Source organism: Carcharodon carcharias, chromosome 20, assembly GCF_017639515.1.
Source record: "Carcharodon carcharias isolate sCarCar2 chromosome 20, sCarCar2.pri, whole genome shotgun sequence".
NCBI lineage: Eukaryota > Metazoa > Chordata > Chondrichthyes > Lamniformes > Lamnidae > Carcharodon > Carcharodon carcharias.
In genome coordinates, this window is record NC_054486.1 from 88,969,794 (window position 1) to 88,986,375 (window position 16,582).

General features: G+C 40.0%; 1 protein-coding gene and 1 long non-coding RNA gene across 2 annotated transcripts in view; both read left to right on the plus strand.

Moving 5' to 3' along the window:
* ppp4r4 (protein phosphatase 4, regulatory subunit 4) overlaps nucleotides 1-8,175 on the plus strand; it is a 163,599-nt gene extending 155,424 nt beyond the window's left edge. The window contains exons 18-21 of the mRNA XM_041214211.1: nucleotides 2,015-2,056; nucleotides 2,169-2,243; nucleotides 6,766-6,817; nucleotides 8,066-8,175. Coding sequence (XP_041070145.1) covers nucleotides 2,015-2,056; nucleotides 2,169-2,243; nucleotides 6,766-6,817; nucleotides 8,066-8,175 — 279 coding nt within the window. The remainder of the gene's footprint in view (nucleotides 1-2,014; nucleotides 2,057-2,168; nucleotides 2,244-6,765; nucleotides 6,818-8,065) is intronic.
* Nucleotides 8,176-9,835: 1,660 nt separating this feature from the next.
* LOC121292234 lies at nucleotides 9,836-14,804 on the plus strand. The gene is made up of 3 exons (XR_005946226.1): nucleotides 9,836-9,878; nucleotides 12,577-12,715; nucleotides 14,369-14,804. It is a non-coding gene; the product is annotated as an uncharacterized LOC121292234 (long non-coding RNA).
* The last annotated feature ends 1,778 nt before the right edge of the window (nucleotides 14,805-16,582 follow it).

Consider the following 16,582-nt stretch of genomic DNA (forward strand, 5'->3'; position numbering starts at 1 on the left):
ATATCCCATGAACTGTGAAAACCGCAAGGCCTACCGTTAGCTTCGGGCATAGTTTTCGTGAAGTTTTAGCATTTGCACATTAATTATCAATTAAACTCACCAGAGAAAGCTAAATTTTGTCATTAACAGTTTACGTACCTTTTTAATGTGATTATTGTTAATGACCAGTCTTGCCCAGAAAATAAATAATTATAAGTGTGGCATCTCATTCCTTCAGGTCGAGCATTGTTTCGGTAAATTTTTAAAATGTCCAATTTGAGTTTTGCTGAAAAAAGAGATATGCCTAAGCTTTTTGCCTTGCACTCATCAGGACACTCGCAAGAATATCAATGTAAGGGGGAAACCAGCAATTTATATTGTATGTGAAGAGAGTACTGATTGGTTGGCAAGTGGCATTGCCATGGAGAATGTACCACTGCTCGTGACTGAAAGTTAACCTCCAAGCATTGTTTGAATTTAAAGCCAGGCAGCTTGATCCTGATTGCTCAAGGCATTGCCCTGAGGAAGGACTGAGTCAGCGAATGGCTGTAATTTTTTTTATTTAGCTGAAACAGGCGCAATGTGTGTACATGTTCTTTCTGCCTGCAAAGAACAGGGCCCTGTGTATTAAGAGAAGTAGCTTCCAATACATGCAAATGCACCACACTGCAGGTCTGACTGACAATCTCAAATTGGTTGTCAGCATAATTCATTAAGGATTATTTAGCAAATGTTGTCCAATTGCAGAATCACATCTAATGTTGGGCACTTTTGAGATTTGTAAGCATGGGCTGGTTGGGCATGGTCTATACACTTCCCGTTGTGAACAGCGGCTGGGACATGCTGTTTGATACGATCTGCCAGTCTTTGGGATGTATGGCCTACATACCCAGCATCACACTGGCACTGAAATTCATATAACACATTACTCATTTGTGTGATATGCAGAACCTCTTCTTGGTTTGACGACAGCATCCTGTTAGTGGGGGATTCACACACATACGGTATAAATTGATGTTTTCCCCCTTTATATTGGTATTGTTGTGAGTGTGCTGATGAGTGCAAGACAAAAAGCTTAGACATGTCTCTTTTTCCAGCAATACTCAAGTTATGTACTCCCAAAGGACTAAATGTCAAATTTAACATCTTTTAAAAATCTTACTTTTCCATTGTCTTCTAATACCCCTCTCTCTCTCGATCCAGCCTTTCTTTCCCTCTCTTCATTTTTCTGTTCCTGATTTGACCTTGAATTTGGCCAACTTAATCTGCCCTGCTCCTCAGTCTTTCCTTGTTGGTTAAGGAGATGCATTGTTTCTCCTGTTGTTCACTTAGGTCTGAAATGTCTTGTTGCCCTCACTGCACCATTTGCTCACACTTCCAGCAGCTTTGTGGGCAAAACGTTTTAAATAACTAAATGTGCACGAGCAAGTCTGAAGAATGGGACACACCTCAAGAAGCAGAATATCCAATTCAACGGATGGAAAGATAGATGATTTGTTGTGGAGGGGTGATTCTGAAAGCGAAAGCGCCAAATCTGTTCCAGAGTGGGATCCTTACGATGATGCCATAGTCAAAATGACTCAAGATGAATCCGATGAATTCTTTGCATCAGTTGAAGTTGACCGTTTAAAATTGTTTGATTGTACTATTAATTCATTCAATAAATCGTGCCACATTAATTTAGTAGGAATTACCAATGTTATGCTTTATCCAAATTTCAAAATGGTGACCACCCACACTTGCAGTCCACATTTTATTCTCTGTATAAATCAACCCTTGTTTTTGGATGGATTTTTTAAAGGTTCCAAGGTTGGCTTGTATGCCATAATCCTATCAAAAGCCATTATGCTATCATGACTCCAATCTGAAGAAATTTGCTGGTTAGGACCCTCTGTCATTTAACAGGAGGCAAGGAATTGTACTGACTGGAAGCAATGAGGGAAATTCCTGATGAAATTTTCAAAATTAATTTGATTCTTTTGTGCTTTTCATTTCCATTCAATTGCTGCCAACACTCTTTTACTCTTATTTTTAGATTACTTTGGAATTAGATCGAATGGAAATGAGCATGGAATCTGTAAGTGAGCATTTTGATGTACTTTGATTCAAAACAATCAATTATTCCAGAAACAAATTAAGCAGTTTAGTTATTCAGCAAGGAGGATTTGACATTTTTTTCTCCTCTCAAGTTTCCCAAAAGGTTGCAAGAAAAAGACTTGCTAGATCACAAAAAGGAAAAAGAAGAAAATTTGCTTCTAGAAATGGTAATGTCTGCTGAAACCTTTTTGAATGAAAGATTGTTGTTTCATGTTAACTACATTTATATCCTTCTTTTCAATATGAAGGAGTAAACATCTGTTAATACTGAAAATTGAATGATGTGTACCTCACTTGCAATTAATTTCAATCATTTGCCCTCATCTTGAACAGTGTTTTTAATATGTAACTTTTGGACAGGTTTTTTTTTTTGGGGCACATTCAGATTCACAGGAGAATATGTGGCTTAAGGGTTTAGTGCTGATCTGATGATCCAGCGAGAGACAGTATAATGAATATGTTTAGAAACATCAAGTGCTTCAATATTGTTTTACTCTTAAAATCAGCTTTGTGTGGGCTTTGGTATAACAGCCCTGATAAAACGATTGGTCATAAACGGACCTTTATTGTCATACCTTATACTTTGTACTAAAAGAAGAAAGGAGAAACAACACGATTAAAATTAAAAATTAAAATAACTCATGCTTATTCCACTTGTGTTTTTAGTTGGTGTTTTTGGAAAGATAATAGACAAGACTTTGCTGTCAAAACAATGGCAATACTTAATAGTGCTTGTTGTTATTTCTGGAAAACTGGTGCGGCAGCTTCAGTTGAGGAGCAGATGATTGGTTAAATGTAAACAACCACAGGTTGTTGTCTGAGATGCACCACTCCACCATTAGTTTTGTAAAAACAGTTTCTTGTGCTTAGCCACCATATTTTTATTTGGTGCTTTGTATATTTGCCGATTAAATGCCTATTAAATTTGCCACTGCTTGGAGCATTGGCTCCGTCCTGATCTGCCGCTGAGGGGCTACCTCCATGGACCTAAGCCAGCCCCCACCACCGAGGGGCCTTGGAGGCTGACTAGAAAATCTGTCAGCCTTCTTTGATTGGCCTCAGCAGGCTCATAAAAGGACTCGAAACGTCAACTCTTTTCTTCTCCGCCGATGCTGCCAGATCTGCTGAGTTTTTCTAGGTAATTCTGTTTTTGTTCATAATAAGCTGTGTTGGGTACCCACCACATAAAGGCAGGTAGGTCCACCCAACCCCTCATCTCGTCTCAGCAAAAATGGTCTGGGAACAAAGCCTGGGAACAGTCATGCTGGCCGGTGGGGCTATTTTTAGTGCCCACCTGCGTCTGATATCAGCCCCTCTGGGGGCTGAAAAGTTAACCCATAGAGTCTATAGTGCAGAAACAGGTCATTCAGCCCAATTGGTCAATGCCAGCGTTTATGCTCCATGCAAATCTCCTTTTACCCCTCCTTCATCTAACTCTATCTGCATTTCCTTCTATTCCTTCCTTCCTCGTGTGAATTTCTAGCACCCCCTTAAATGCATCTTTGCTATCCACTTTACTGCTGTGGCACCAAGTTCTGTATTCTTATCACTCTCTAGCGTTCATTAACACTTTGCTGGTGCCAGAGCTGATTGGGTAATTAACTATTACAAAACTTCAGGTTTTGAATTTCTCAGTGAGATTTGAAAAATGTCAAATTTAAATTTAATTTTTTCTTTTTTCCCCTCTCTCTATCCAATAGTTATTTTCCACTTCCCTTTATATTGCTGATTTGACATTGAATTCATCTACTTTAACTCAGCCTCCTCCTCCTCAATCCTTCCTGTGTTTATTTTGCAAACCTTAGACCTCAGTGGTTAAAGAGAGAACCTGTTGTTTGTTTTATTCACTCAGGCCCTAGATGCGCTGTTTCTCTCATTGTGCTGTTATCAGCTCACACTTTCAGTAACTTGGTGAGGAAAAATGTTTTGAGCAGAAGGGTACAGGGACAAGTCTGTCTAACTACAGATACCATTGGATGCCTTGCTATGACAAGTCCTGGCCCATTGACTTGAAGATGTATTATCACCATGTATAATCCTTTCTTTCTCTTTTCATAGCCAGGTATGAACATGGTGGCATGCTTACGTTGATAAAAGCTAACATTATGACCAGAATTTTTCCGTCGGTGAGTTGGGGGGCGGGGCCCGCTCGCCGATGCGAAAATGACGTGGGATGACATCGGGAGAAACCCCTGATGTCATCCCGCCCCATTTAAATATTCAGGAAGGCGGGCGGACAGCGAAATGAGCTGTCCGCCCGCCGACCTGTCAATGGCCAATTGAGGCCATTGACAGGATAATTAACCCAATTAAAGGCCCTGCCCGTCCAAGCTTAAGGCTGGCGGGCAGGCCAGGAGCCCCAGCGGGCTTCTGAAAAACATGAAACCTCATCCACCGGTGGGATGAGGTTTAATGTCTGTTTTTAAAAAGTTTAATAAAGTTTCTGTGCTTCATATTAACATGTCCCATCTCGTATGACATTGTCACATGAGGGTGACATGTTAATTTGTTCATTTTGCTGTCTTTTACATTTATTAAACTTTCCCTGAGACAACACTTAGTCTCAGGGAGCTGTGCGCTCTTTCACGCGCATGTGTGAAAGAGCACACTTTGAGAGTTGGGGAATCCACCCCCCCCCCCCCCCACCCAGCACAAGAAGCGCATAGTGCTTCCTGTCGGGCAGCCACTCAAAATGGTGGTGGGGCCAGTTTCGGCGGCGGAGTTCGGCTGCCCGCCTGCCGCCAAGCCAGTGGGGCCCGCCTGCCCATCGAGGGCTAAATTCTGCCCTATGCCTTTCAGAGGTGGATCAGTCCATCACAACACATATGGGGTGCATATGGATATTAACACTAAACCATAATTGCTTTTCAATCAAAAAGTCTAACGTATGTTGAGAAAAATACTCAATTATTCTACAAGATACTATATACATTCACCTACATCAACAGCTTGCAATTGTATCTAAGAAGCACCAAAGCTATTTTTAAGCAATAGATCATCCCTCACAACTGAACTGAAAATTGGACAATGAGATGTTCAGAATGTATTTGGATTTCAGAAAGCATTTGATGAAGTTACACTTGTGATACTTTTTAAAAAGGGTAAAAGCTCAGTATTAATATTGACCTGGAATTTGCTTTTGTCAATGAAGGGGATGGTGCCTGCCATTCGCCTTGCTGAGTGATGCCCGTAGACCTTTTATAGATTTGTCAATGGAGAACTGCTCTAATCTGGCATATTTCCAGTGTACCATACTCTACAAGGGATGTATGCCGCTTGTGAACAGGGCAAGAAACAGGGAGGGTCTTCAACCAGTCAGATTGAAGAATCCTCATTGAGATATGCAGGAAAAATAAATTACACTTAAATTATGTAGAGAGAGTGAAATAAAGACTAGGAAATACAGAGGGGATTAAAGGAGAGGTGGAGATAGATAAAAGAGACAGACAGAAAAGTGTTTAAAAAAAATCTCCAACACTAGTGTTCTCTGAGAGAATAAGACTCCACACTCGGAAAATTCATATTTCATGGCCAAAATGATTGCCCAGCAATAATTATACTGTAAGAACATAGCAAATATGAGCTGGAATGAATCATTTGGCCCTTCGAGCCTGTTTGCCTTCCAGCTAGATCATGGCTGCTCTTCCACCTCAATTCCACTTTCCCACACTATCCTTGTATCCCTTAATTCTCTTAGTACTCAAAAATCTATCAAGCTCTGTCTTGAATATATTCTATGACTGAGCATCCAGAGACCTCTGGGGTAGGGAATGCCAAATATTTACGACTCGTTAATTGAGGAAATTTCTGCTCACCTCAGCCCTGAATAGCTGACCCCTTATTCTGATACTGTGACCCCATGTTCTAGATTTCCAGCTAGGAGAAAATATTCCCAGCATCTGTCAAGCTCCTTAAGAGTTTTTAATGTTTCAATCAGATCACCTCTCATTCTTCTAAACTCCATGAAATATCAGGCTAGCCTACTCAATCTCTCTTCATCAGACAATTCTCTCATTCCAGGAACTAGCCTAGTGAACTTTTGTTGCACACCCTCTTGGGCTAGTATGACCTTCCTTGGATATGGATACCAAAACAGCACACTTACGTGCTGTTAAGAACTTACTTCTGAATACACCAGCCCTAACTTTCTCAGTCATGGAACGTTTAGTACAGAACTAGTGAGCAGGTATAACAAATTGTATCATTGTTGCAAAGACCTGGCATTGAAATGAAACAAGGCAACCCTGTGGAGGAGCAGAGTTTCTCTGATGACAACTTCTGGATTTCCACGTTTAACGCCTTGCCATTATTTTTATTGTAAGTTCCAGGCCAATAAATTCGGAAGCTGGATTGGAAATGAACTGAGAAATAGCTAATGGTAAATGAAGAAAGCTCCTTCTGTTGGGACAGAGCTGTAGAGCTCCAAAAGGATCTGCCTTATCCGTAGAGAACAGCTTTCCAAGGTTAACTAGTAGAAATGGGTGGTAAGGAGTGGTGCTTAATGACTTTTGATGTGAGGGATTAATACTGCAAAACATTTTTTTAGCACATCCTTAACATAGAACCTATGTTAACAATGGCTTGAATGACTTTCTCAAGATAATTGTTATTCTTATGTACAACCCTTTTCTACATATTTTGTGTATACCCTTAATTTCAAAACTTGCACTGTAATATTTCACTTAACAGGAAGACATGGAAAAACGGGGGGAAAGCAAGTCAATGAATGAAAAGAAATTACGTGAGTTCTTTTGCTCTAAATTGATTTAAATATTTTGCTGCTGAACACAATGCTATCATTTAAAAATTATTATATTCTTTAAAGTTAGTTTATAAACTAACTCACCTCTTGACTTCCAAAACCTGTCCATCATCTACAAGGCACAAGTCAGGAGTGTGATGGATGAGCACAGCTCCAACAACACGCAAGAAGCTCAAGTCAAGTCAAAGCAGCCCGCTTGATTCACCACCTTAAACATTCACCCCCCCCCCCCCCCCCCCCCCCCCCCCCCCCCACCCCACTACCACCACCACCACCACCACCACCACCTTCCCCACAGTGGCAGCAGTGTATACCGCCTACAAGGTGCACTGCAGCAACTCACCAAGGTTCCACAGACAGCACCTTCCAAACCTGTGATATCTATCACCTAGAAGAACAAGGTCAACAGACGTATGGGAACACCATCACTTGCAAGTTCCCCTCCAAGTCACACATCACCGTGAATTGGAACTATATCACCGTTCCTTCACTGACTCTGGGTCAGAATCCTAAACTTCCTTAACAGTACTGTGGATGTGCTTACATAAATGGACTGCAGTGGTTCAAGAAAGTAGCTCACCACCATCTTCTCAAGGGCACTTAGAGATGGACAACAAATGCTGGCCTTGTCAGTGAAGCTTACACCCCAGAAACGAATATTAAAAAAATGCCATTTGATTGGCATTTCCTGAGTTACTTTTGCTATGTTGCAGAGCAGCTTTACTCTTGTTAAACAGCCTAGGTAAATTCACCTTATAGTATTAATTCCATTCTGTGGAGGTAGCAGGAGAGACAGGAAAGGAACAAAAGAAAGAAAATAATGAAATGTATAAGGCAAGCGAAGCATGCACTTCACAAGCTGGATGGCACTTCCCAATCAGATAGTGATACCCATCATTCATCTTCAAGCTCCAACTCTTATTGCTATATCTGTTAAAATGGCCCATAATTTGATGGTATCCTTTATTTGTGCTACAAGATATGCATTGATATTAAGGAAATTTCACAGTGATATGAGTACTGAACACAAATCAGTTACTCCCCAGATTTTTGGGGAGTAGCTCTCTATTTTTGAACATTATAAAACTGAAATCTAGAAATGTACAAAAAAAAAGTCTCACTTTGCAGCGTTATCGAAAGTACTACAGTATGTTTCTGCTGTTATTTGTATTTTCCACCCATGCTTACATTAAATTATTCCATTTTGATTTTTATCATCCTTACCAGTTTCATCTTTTAACAAAGATGGGAAGAGGAGGACTAAATTAGGTCGTAGCCGTTCACTTGGTGGTCGAGTGTGTCCTCCAAAGATCGCCACTGATAAATCTGCAATGTAAGTAAGGTCAAATAAGGAAAATATCTCAAAGCTAGGGGGAAGTTGTACTCCTCATGGTCAGTTGCGATTTTCCTCTCACAAAAATGACATCAACCACAGTAATTCTATTTCAGTTTGGGAAAATCAGACTTGCTAATCTAATCATTAGCGCCACCTAGTCCTCAAAAATAAAATCTGTATCCAGTAGAAATAAAATAGACAACAAAATATTTATCAGTGTAAGTATAAATATCCTTGCATTGTTAATTAATTTATCTATTAAAAAGTTTCTGGTTTATTTCTGGGAGCTTTTATGCACCACAAAGTCAATTGTTTCATTTAGTTGTGGCTCTTATCATTTCTACTGATTACATCACAATTTTTATTCAGATTATTCACATGACCTTGTGCGCGGTCAATTTACAGTCATTAATGGGTGGTTTCAACTACATGCTGATTTGACTTGGTGAATGAAATGTACATACACTATGCACAGAAATACAACTCCGGATTCTAGGCAGTAAGAGCAAGTAGTATTATGCATGTAATGTTATCAACTAAAATATTTTTGTATCTTATATAAATACAGTGCATGACAAGTATGTGCTGCTAATAATGTCTGATATGACAGCTGCTCTAGTCTTTATGACCATACTTGAGTTCTTATGCCGATTGCTATGGTACCTAGAAAATCACCAGTAACCAGCCTCATGTGCACAGTGATTTGCCTTGCTTCTGCCCTGGCCAAAATGCAGACGAGCGATTGAAAAGTGATTATTTGGTTTTTGGTTGTTCAGCTGATGATTTAAAATGTTATATTAAGAAATAATTTATCTCACCTAAAGCTTCAAAGACAATGGATCAGAATTTAATGTAAATATTATAGTGAAGCTAACAGCTGCCACTTATTTTTTGCAAATCAGACAGCAACTTCAGTCATGCACAGATGCGCAATTGAATGCAAAAATCCAGAATTGTCATCCAAGATGTGCCACTCTGCAGTAATCTGTGCGTGAATGACATCTGTTCACCTGGCTCCCTATTCAATTGTGTTGAATAGTTTTGTAATCACGCACTGAACCTGCCACAGAAAGTTAGGGCTTGTCCATTTCAGTCAAATGACATGATAAATCTTCATTATTATCAAACAACCTTTCTGACACTGAAAACTAACTTTTCCAAGTACGGAGCCCCACTCCTTCAGCTTCTAATTGTTGCCGGAAATCAAAAAACATTACGTTTAAAATTCACCTCTCTTTCTCTTAATCCAATCTTTCTTTCCCTCTCTTTATTTTGTTTTCAATACCTGATTTGACATTTAATTCACTATTTTAGCTGATGCTTACTGGTTCAAATTCTCTGCTGATCATGAAATGTTCTTCAATCTGATAGGTTAAAGAGATGTACAGTTCCTTGCCTTCTTCACGCAGTTCCTTGATGCTCTATGGAGGGCACCCCATCATTTCAATATCCCCCTTGTAGCAATTTACCATGTAAAAGCTCATGTAAATGGGCAAGATGCATGACGGCTACTGAGATTCACCAATTACAGTAAATTCTGGCCCCATTTTGACATGATTCATCAAATTATTTTATTTGAAATGTAAGTTAAAACATCTCTCATTCTTAACCGCAAAATGCAATGTTTATCTTCTAGGAAACTTACTTCAGCAGCATCTAATTCTCAAATTGCTACAAGTACAAAAAATGCTCTAATGTCATTTGGTAAGTAGACCATTCACATACTTTACTTCAGCATTATAGCAATTTATGTAGAATTCAAAAAGACTCGGTTGAAGAATACATTCTTGGCATGGACTCAGTGGGCTAAATGACCACCTCCTGTGTTGTTATGATTCTATATTCTACATTTTAAAAATTCATATAAATGGAATCTGATTAATAAGAAGGATTTAATAATTGTGCAAATGTTACTATTGGCTTGGAGGATATCCATGAATACTGGAAATATCCAAACATAAATAAGATCTGCCTGTGTAATGTACAAGCAAAGAACTCGCATTAATGTTGCACATTTTACCATTGTTTTGTAGGTAAATGATGCTGTTAATTTTCATGCAAACAGGGTCAAACAAATAGCAAATGAGATAAATGACCAGTTAATTTGTTTTCATGGTCTTGTTCGCCCTTCGAGGTGAAGATGATCATCATTGGAGTGTTTGGTAGGGTTCCAGTGGCTGCTTAGGCAACTGCTAAGGCTGATCTGCACCTGGAAAGTTCTGCTGCAAATTGGACAGGATAAATTGCTGGCTTGGGATTTCCTCTTCTTGCATTTTTTTTTCTCTGTCTTTGAAATGCTCGTCCTTTCAAAGGGGTTTGCACTGTTTCTTATTTGGTTACGTCAGGTGCAGCAATCCTGGGTGAACTTCTCCCAAGACTCGAAATTGTTATCGAAATTCCTAAGCAAAGCCTTTAAAGTGGCCTTGCAGCACTTCCCTTGACCACCATGAGACTGTAGCCCAGACTCGAGCTCTCAATAGAAGATTTACTTGAGTAAATGATTGTCAGATGTTCTGACTACATAACCAGCCCAACTTAGTTGTGACTGTTTCAACATGAAATGGATGTTTGCTATGCCAGTTCGGGTGAGCACCTCAGTGTCTGGTTCTTTGTCCAGCCTCCTGATCTTCAGGAGCTTCCGAAGGTAGCTCTTGAAAGTGGTTGAGCTTCTTGGCATGATGCTGCTACACTAGTCCAACTCTCACATGCATAGGGCAGGAGAATTGTTCTATAGACTTTCATTTTGGTAAGCAGAATCACACCTCTTCATTCCCAGATTGATATTTGAAGTCTGCTGAAGGCTTCACTTGCTTTGGCAATTCTTGCATAAGTCTCTTCATTGATACAGACAGCTTGAGAGAGTGTGCTGCCGAGATAAGTGAATTTATCTGCTGCTAACAAGTTCTAGTCATGAACTGAAGCATTAGGCTCAAGATTGGAGCTTCCTGGAACAGGCTGGTATGTTACTTTTCCTCGTGCTGATTGTAAGGCCAAACATGTCACATGCATTGGAGAACAAGTCTATGCTATGTTGCATGTTCTAGCTTCAAGCCAGCAGCTAGTGCACAGTCATTGACAAACAGAAAATCACAAAGCATGCCCTTGGAGAGCTTGGTCTTGCCTCAAGTCACCTGAGATTGAGCAGCTTCATATTCATGCAATATCTAATTTCGATCCCAGGATCACCATCATGGAAGGCATTAGAGGACATGGCGGAGAAAAATATGCTAAGAAGGGTTGATGCTAGCAGACAACCCTTGTACTTGAGGCAAGACCAAGGCCTCAGTTGCATTTGTGACTGAGAATGGGTCAGAAGACATACCACCATCCAGGACACACATGAGCATGCCGTCATGGAACTCTGAACGAGCCTTTATGATGAATTCCTCAGGGCAGCTGAATTTCTTCATTACCTCCCAAAGGTCCTCATGGCTGACTGTTTCAAAGGCCTTGGTCAGGTCAACAAATGTGGTGTAGAGGCCCCTGTTTTGTTCTCGGCATTTCTCATTGGCTTTCTAACTGCAAACTCCATATCAGTGGTACCTTGACCTTTTCTGAAACTGAACTGTCTCTCAGGCAGCCAATCCTGGTTGACATGTCACATTAAGCAGTTCAGACTTCTGGCAAAGATTTTGTCGGCAATGGAGAGGAGTGAGCTTCCTCTATGATTGTTGCAAGATTGGGGAGGTATCTTTTTACTCTTGCAGGATGGTTCTTTGCTCTTACATGTACTAAAGGAGTTCAGTGAGATTCTTGACCAGGCATTGATTTCCAACCTTGTTAGTCTCAGCTGGAATGGCATTAGCTCCTGGAGCTTTGCTGTTAGACAATCATTTGATAGCTTCTACCGTTTCTACCAGTGTGGGAGGGTCATCAAGAAAACAAGACTGAAGGTTGTTGGCTGGGACGCCAGGCAAACTTCCTGTTCTTTTTAAATAGTTCTCTGGTATCTTCCAGATCCTTCTGCATTGACAGATGAGGCCTCATCTTAACACCTCATTTGAAAGGCAGCACTTTTGTCTGTATTAGACAAAAATGCCAATTTAGATTATGTGCTGTAGCTCTAAATCCATGACCTTCACTCTCACCACTGAGCAAAAAGAGGCTGTCAAAAATGATGACTGCAAATGCATTCTCTTTGGTTGGAATGAATTATGTTTATATTGTATCACATTGATGGCTAACAATGTTTATACAAATGCTCTAAGAAATATCAGCAGATTCACTAGATAAAGATTAAATATTTTTGTCAATTAATTTTAAAATTGCATTCGGTCTTGTTACTTATGTACTATGACATGGTAATAAAATTGTCAACATGGCATTACTCAATAGAAAAAGCAAATGGTAACAGAGCACCATTATGTAAACAAAAGTGGTAATGTGTTCTACTTCACTTTAGATGGGACACTTCAGAGTCATTCTTCAAGTTCTGGTGGGCCCTCCAATCTGCCATCTTGTTCTTCTCGTTTTTATTCAGCTAACTCCAATGAACAAAAAACAAATGGGGGTAAAGATACTCTTCCAAAGAAGTTTAACTTGTAAGTCTGTGCGTGCAAGTTTATTTCTCAGATTGCTACGTAAAGATTCTTTTAAAAAATGCTTCCATTTCCTTACTTCCTGTAAGAACCACAGCACGATTGTTAAGGCTCCACAACTGTTAGTTGTCCTGTACTATCTCCCCCAAAATGATCATTCTTCATTGGAAGGATTTTTCCTCGGCGAGTGGCGGGGGTGGGGGGGGGGCCTGCTCGCCACCGACGTCACCGCACCTCATTTAAATTTTCAGGTAGGCGGGGGCTCATCAAAAGCAGTTGCGCGCCTGCCGACCTGTTAATGGCCAATTGAGGCCATTGACAGAGTCATTTAAGTAATTAATGGACCTGACCGTCCAACCTTAAGGTTGGCGGCAGGCCGGGAGCCCAGGCGGGCATTAGAAAAAGCATGAAACCTCATCCATGGGCAGGATGAGGTTTCATGTAGGTTTTAAAAAATTTAATTAAAAAGTCTTTTAAAAAGTTATGGACATGTCCCAGCTCATGTGACAGTGTCACATGAGGGGACATGTCGGGGATTTTTTTTTCTATTTTAAATAATTTTTTACAGTAGAGACGATCTGCCTGAGGCAGCACTTAGCCTCAGGGAGATGAGCGTGCTCTTTTGTGCACATGCGCGAAAGAGCGCACTCTCGGTTTAGGGAAACCCCCCGCCCGCCCGCACCGGGAGCGCATAGCGCTTCTGTGCGGACATCACGCTGGGGGGCCTTAATTGGCCTGCCCATGTAAAATGGCAGCACGCCCCCAATCGGGGGTGCTAATTGGAGGTGCGCATCTGCACTTCAACTCCCCCCTTCGCCCCCAACGGGGGGATAATCCTGCTCCAATTGTGTAAGTCCTAGAGCAGAATCTTGTGCCCTCCCCTGTAGTGAGTTTGGTGGCAAGGAGAGCATTTAAACAGGCAGGAGGGGACCCTGCCCACTTCTTGCCTCCACTCCCACTACTTCCAGGGCGGGAAGATCCATGGACAGCCTTCTTGCTCCACTGCCAATTGAGGCCTTTGAGTAAGCAATTAATGCCCACTTAAGAGCCTCTTCCTGCTGCCACTGGTATTCACCCAGCAGTGGGCAGGGGGCTCACTATGTGGCATGCACAGCAAGCAATCCCTGGCATGTTCACTTGTAGGCTTCTGGATGCCGAGACCCCCATCACCGGCATGAGATTCTACCCCTAGTGTACCAGTTATCCACTGGGGGTTAAGTTATTTAAGTCTAGCTAAACCTTATTTTCACTTTCTAGCAGAGATTATTGGATAGCAATCTGAAAGGGGAACTTTGTCTTTGCCCATCACACCAGCATTTCCCCACCACATTCCACTGCTGGACCAAGCATTAAATTTGGGACTGGTTAACCTAGGCTACATAACCCAACTGCCCATCCCAACTCATTTCTTTAGCAGACATCTCCAACTTGCCAAAATACATTATGCAGTACACTTATCACCAGGACACTATCACCTTGACACAAGGAGAATCTTGATTTTTGTATAGAGTTGTGAAGATAATCTAATGTAAGCAATCTGGGTTCCTTTTTAACAAGAAACTGGCAATATTTCTCAGTTCCTTTTATTATATCAGGACAAATTCTGTGAAATAATATTGATAAACTGTTTAAACAAATGATTTTTTTTTAATGAAGGAAAAGCAGAAAATCAAATCCTTAACAATATGGAAAGAAACTTGCACTCCGTGGATAGACGTTTCATGAAGCGCATCAGTGACTTCCTTAAAACCAAGTTTCAGTAAGTGTCTCGTGATTTTGCAAGCTGTGAGGAAATAGACATATTTGTCTGACCTACCAAGTCTTGAGGACGAAGCACCCCAATTTGAAGCCAAGTCTGTGTTTGTGGTTTCACAAAAGTAACTTATTCACATTTTATTTTTCATGTCAGCTGTTATTTGAATATTACTGCATATCTCCTTGTTTGCTATACAGTGACTGAAATTCATTAAAGAAAGCATTACAGAGCTTTCAGCAGCTATTACCGCAAATACCTCCAAGGACCCTGATGGGTATGCACAAAGTTTGAAAATGTAAATTTGTTTTAACACCCTTAAGATGACTATCTTCTCGCTTGTAAGAAAATGGACTGTAAAGAGTTTGGCGTGATGATGTACCCACATTCCCATGCATGTCTGGGGATGCATTTTTGCTGTGGGTGACTACTAGAAACAAACTAGGTTGTTTATGGATTTTGAGCATCACTCGTTCATCTATAATGACTGGCAGGGTGACCACAAAACCTTTGTAAAGTTGTGTTGCAAATGATTAAATTTCCTGGTTCTTGAAACTTTTGCTTAATTTGAAGCATAAGTGGAGTTTTTAACTTCTCCCTCTGAACAACGACAAACTACCATGCTCAAATTTCAAGAATGGTACCAAATTGTAATGTGATGAAATACAGATTCAAGTCTAAATAATAGAAATTTAGCACAAGTATTGAACTAAGAAACAAGCTTTCAATTACATTCCCAGCAAACACAAGGTTACTGAAGAAGTGGAGCAGTACAGTTTTATCTCATCCATGTTCATTGATTAATTTCACTAATCTAACCTAACATTATATATGAGCAAAATAGTACCTCTGTATTTTTGTTAATGGGATCTTGTGTATTGGTTTTACAGGATATCTTTTATTCTAAACTATGAAGCAGAGCTCAAAGTAAAATGTTGACATTGTCAACTTCAGTGCCTGTTATATTTTGTGTTTTGAAACTGCACAACAGACATTTGCACTGCTGTTAGCAATGGGGTAACTTTCATCCATAGCCAAAGGCAGTACTTGAACTTAGATTTTGCAACAATTTGTTTTAGATGCTGACTGTGTCAAATTGTTCTTTCATTCAAGACCACATGATTTAATAAATATTGTGATCTTGAAGCAAATCAGGAGGTTCTGGGGACCAATTTCTTGAACTCCAGGCACAATCATATTCTAGCTTGCAGACATGGGACATTTAGTTTTTAAGGGACTGCTGGCAGACTAAAATCCTTCACTAACCCATTGTTATAATAATCTAATAAACCAGAAATTCAAGACTGCTATGGTATAAGTTTTCAAAAAAGAGAAATGCATCAATTGAGATCTGAAGAATAATATTAGAGAAAACTCCTTTTAGTAAAATAGCTGTACCAAATATTAAAGGAGCATTCCTTCAGAAATGGAATGTTGCACACTAAAATTATTAATTTTTAAAAAATTCTCTGAAAATTTAAATACATAAATTTACTTTGTAACTTCTATATTTCTCATCAAACACACACCACAGCGGTGGATGTTGTCACCCTCTTGCAGCAGGTTTGCCATTTTGAGTACATTTTGGCATAAGCTGATATAACACAGTCATGTCTCCCGTATGTGTGTGCTGCCAAGTGTGGATTGTACTTTGGCTAACATGCTGCCATGGGTGCCAAGTGAATGTAATGTAAAACCGCCTCTTGGAGTTATTCACACTCTTGCTGGTACTGGCTGGTATTAGTTGTGTCATTTTGCTCCTTCAGTGTAGGTGTGATGAAAATATCAGCATGGCGCCCGTACTGAAGATTGTATATAATAATTAAATGGCATTGAGTACCCTATATCCGTGCCCTGCATTGATCTCAGAAAGTTTCAAGAGGCCTGTAGTAGTCATTTGGTGTTTATTTTAACAATAGTACAAGATGTACTGGCTTGTTAAGACTGAATGTAACAAATTACTTAAGAAAAAATCTGAAGTGTTTCTATTTATATTGCTCTGAAAGATAGTTTTTTTTAATGAAGCTTTGCATACTGTATAGAAACTGCAAACACTATGATGTCATGCAGGATATCAGTATTATCAATTGTTGCCCTATGTTGTCAATATATTTAGT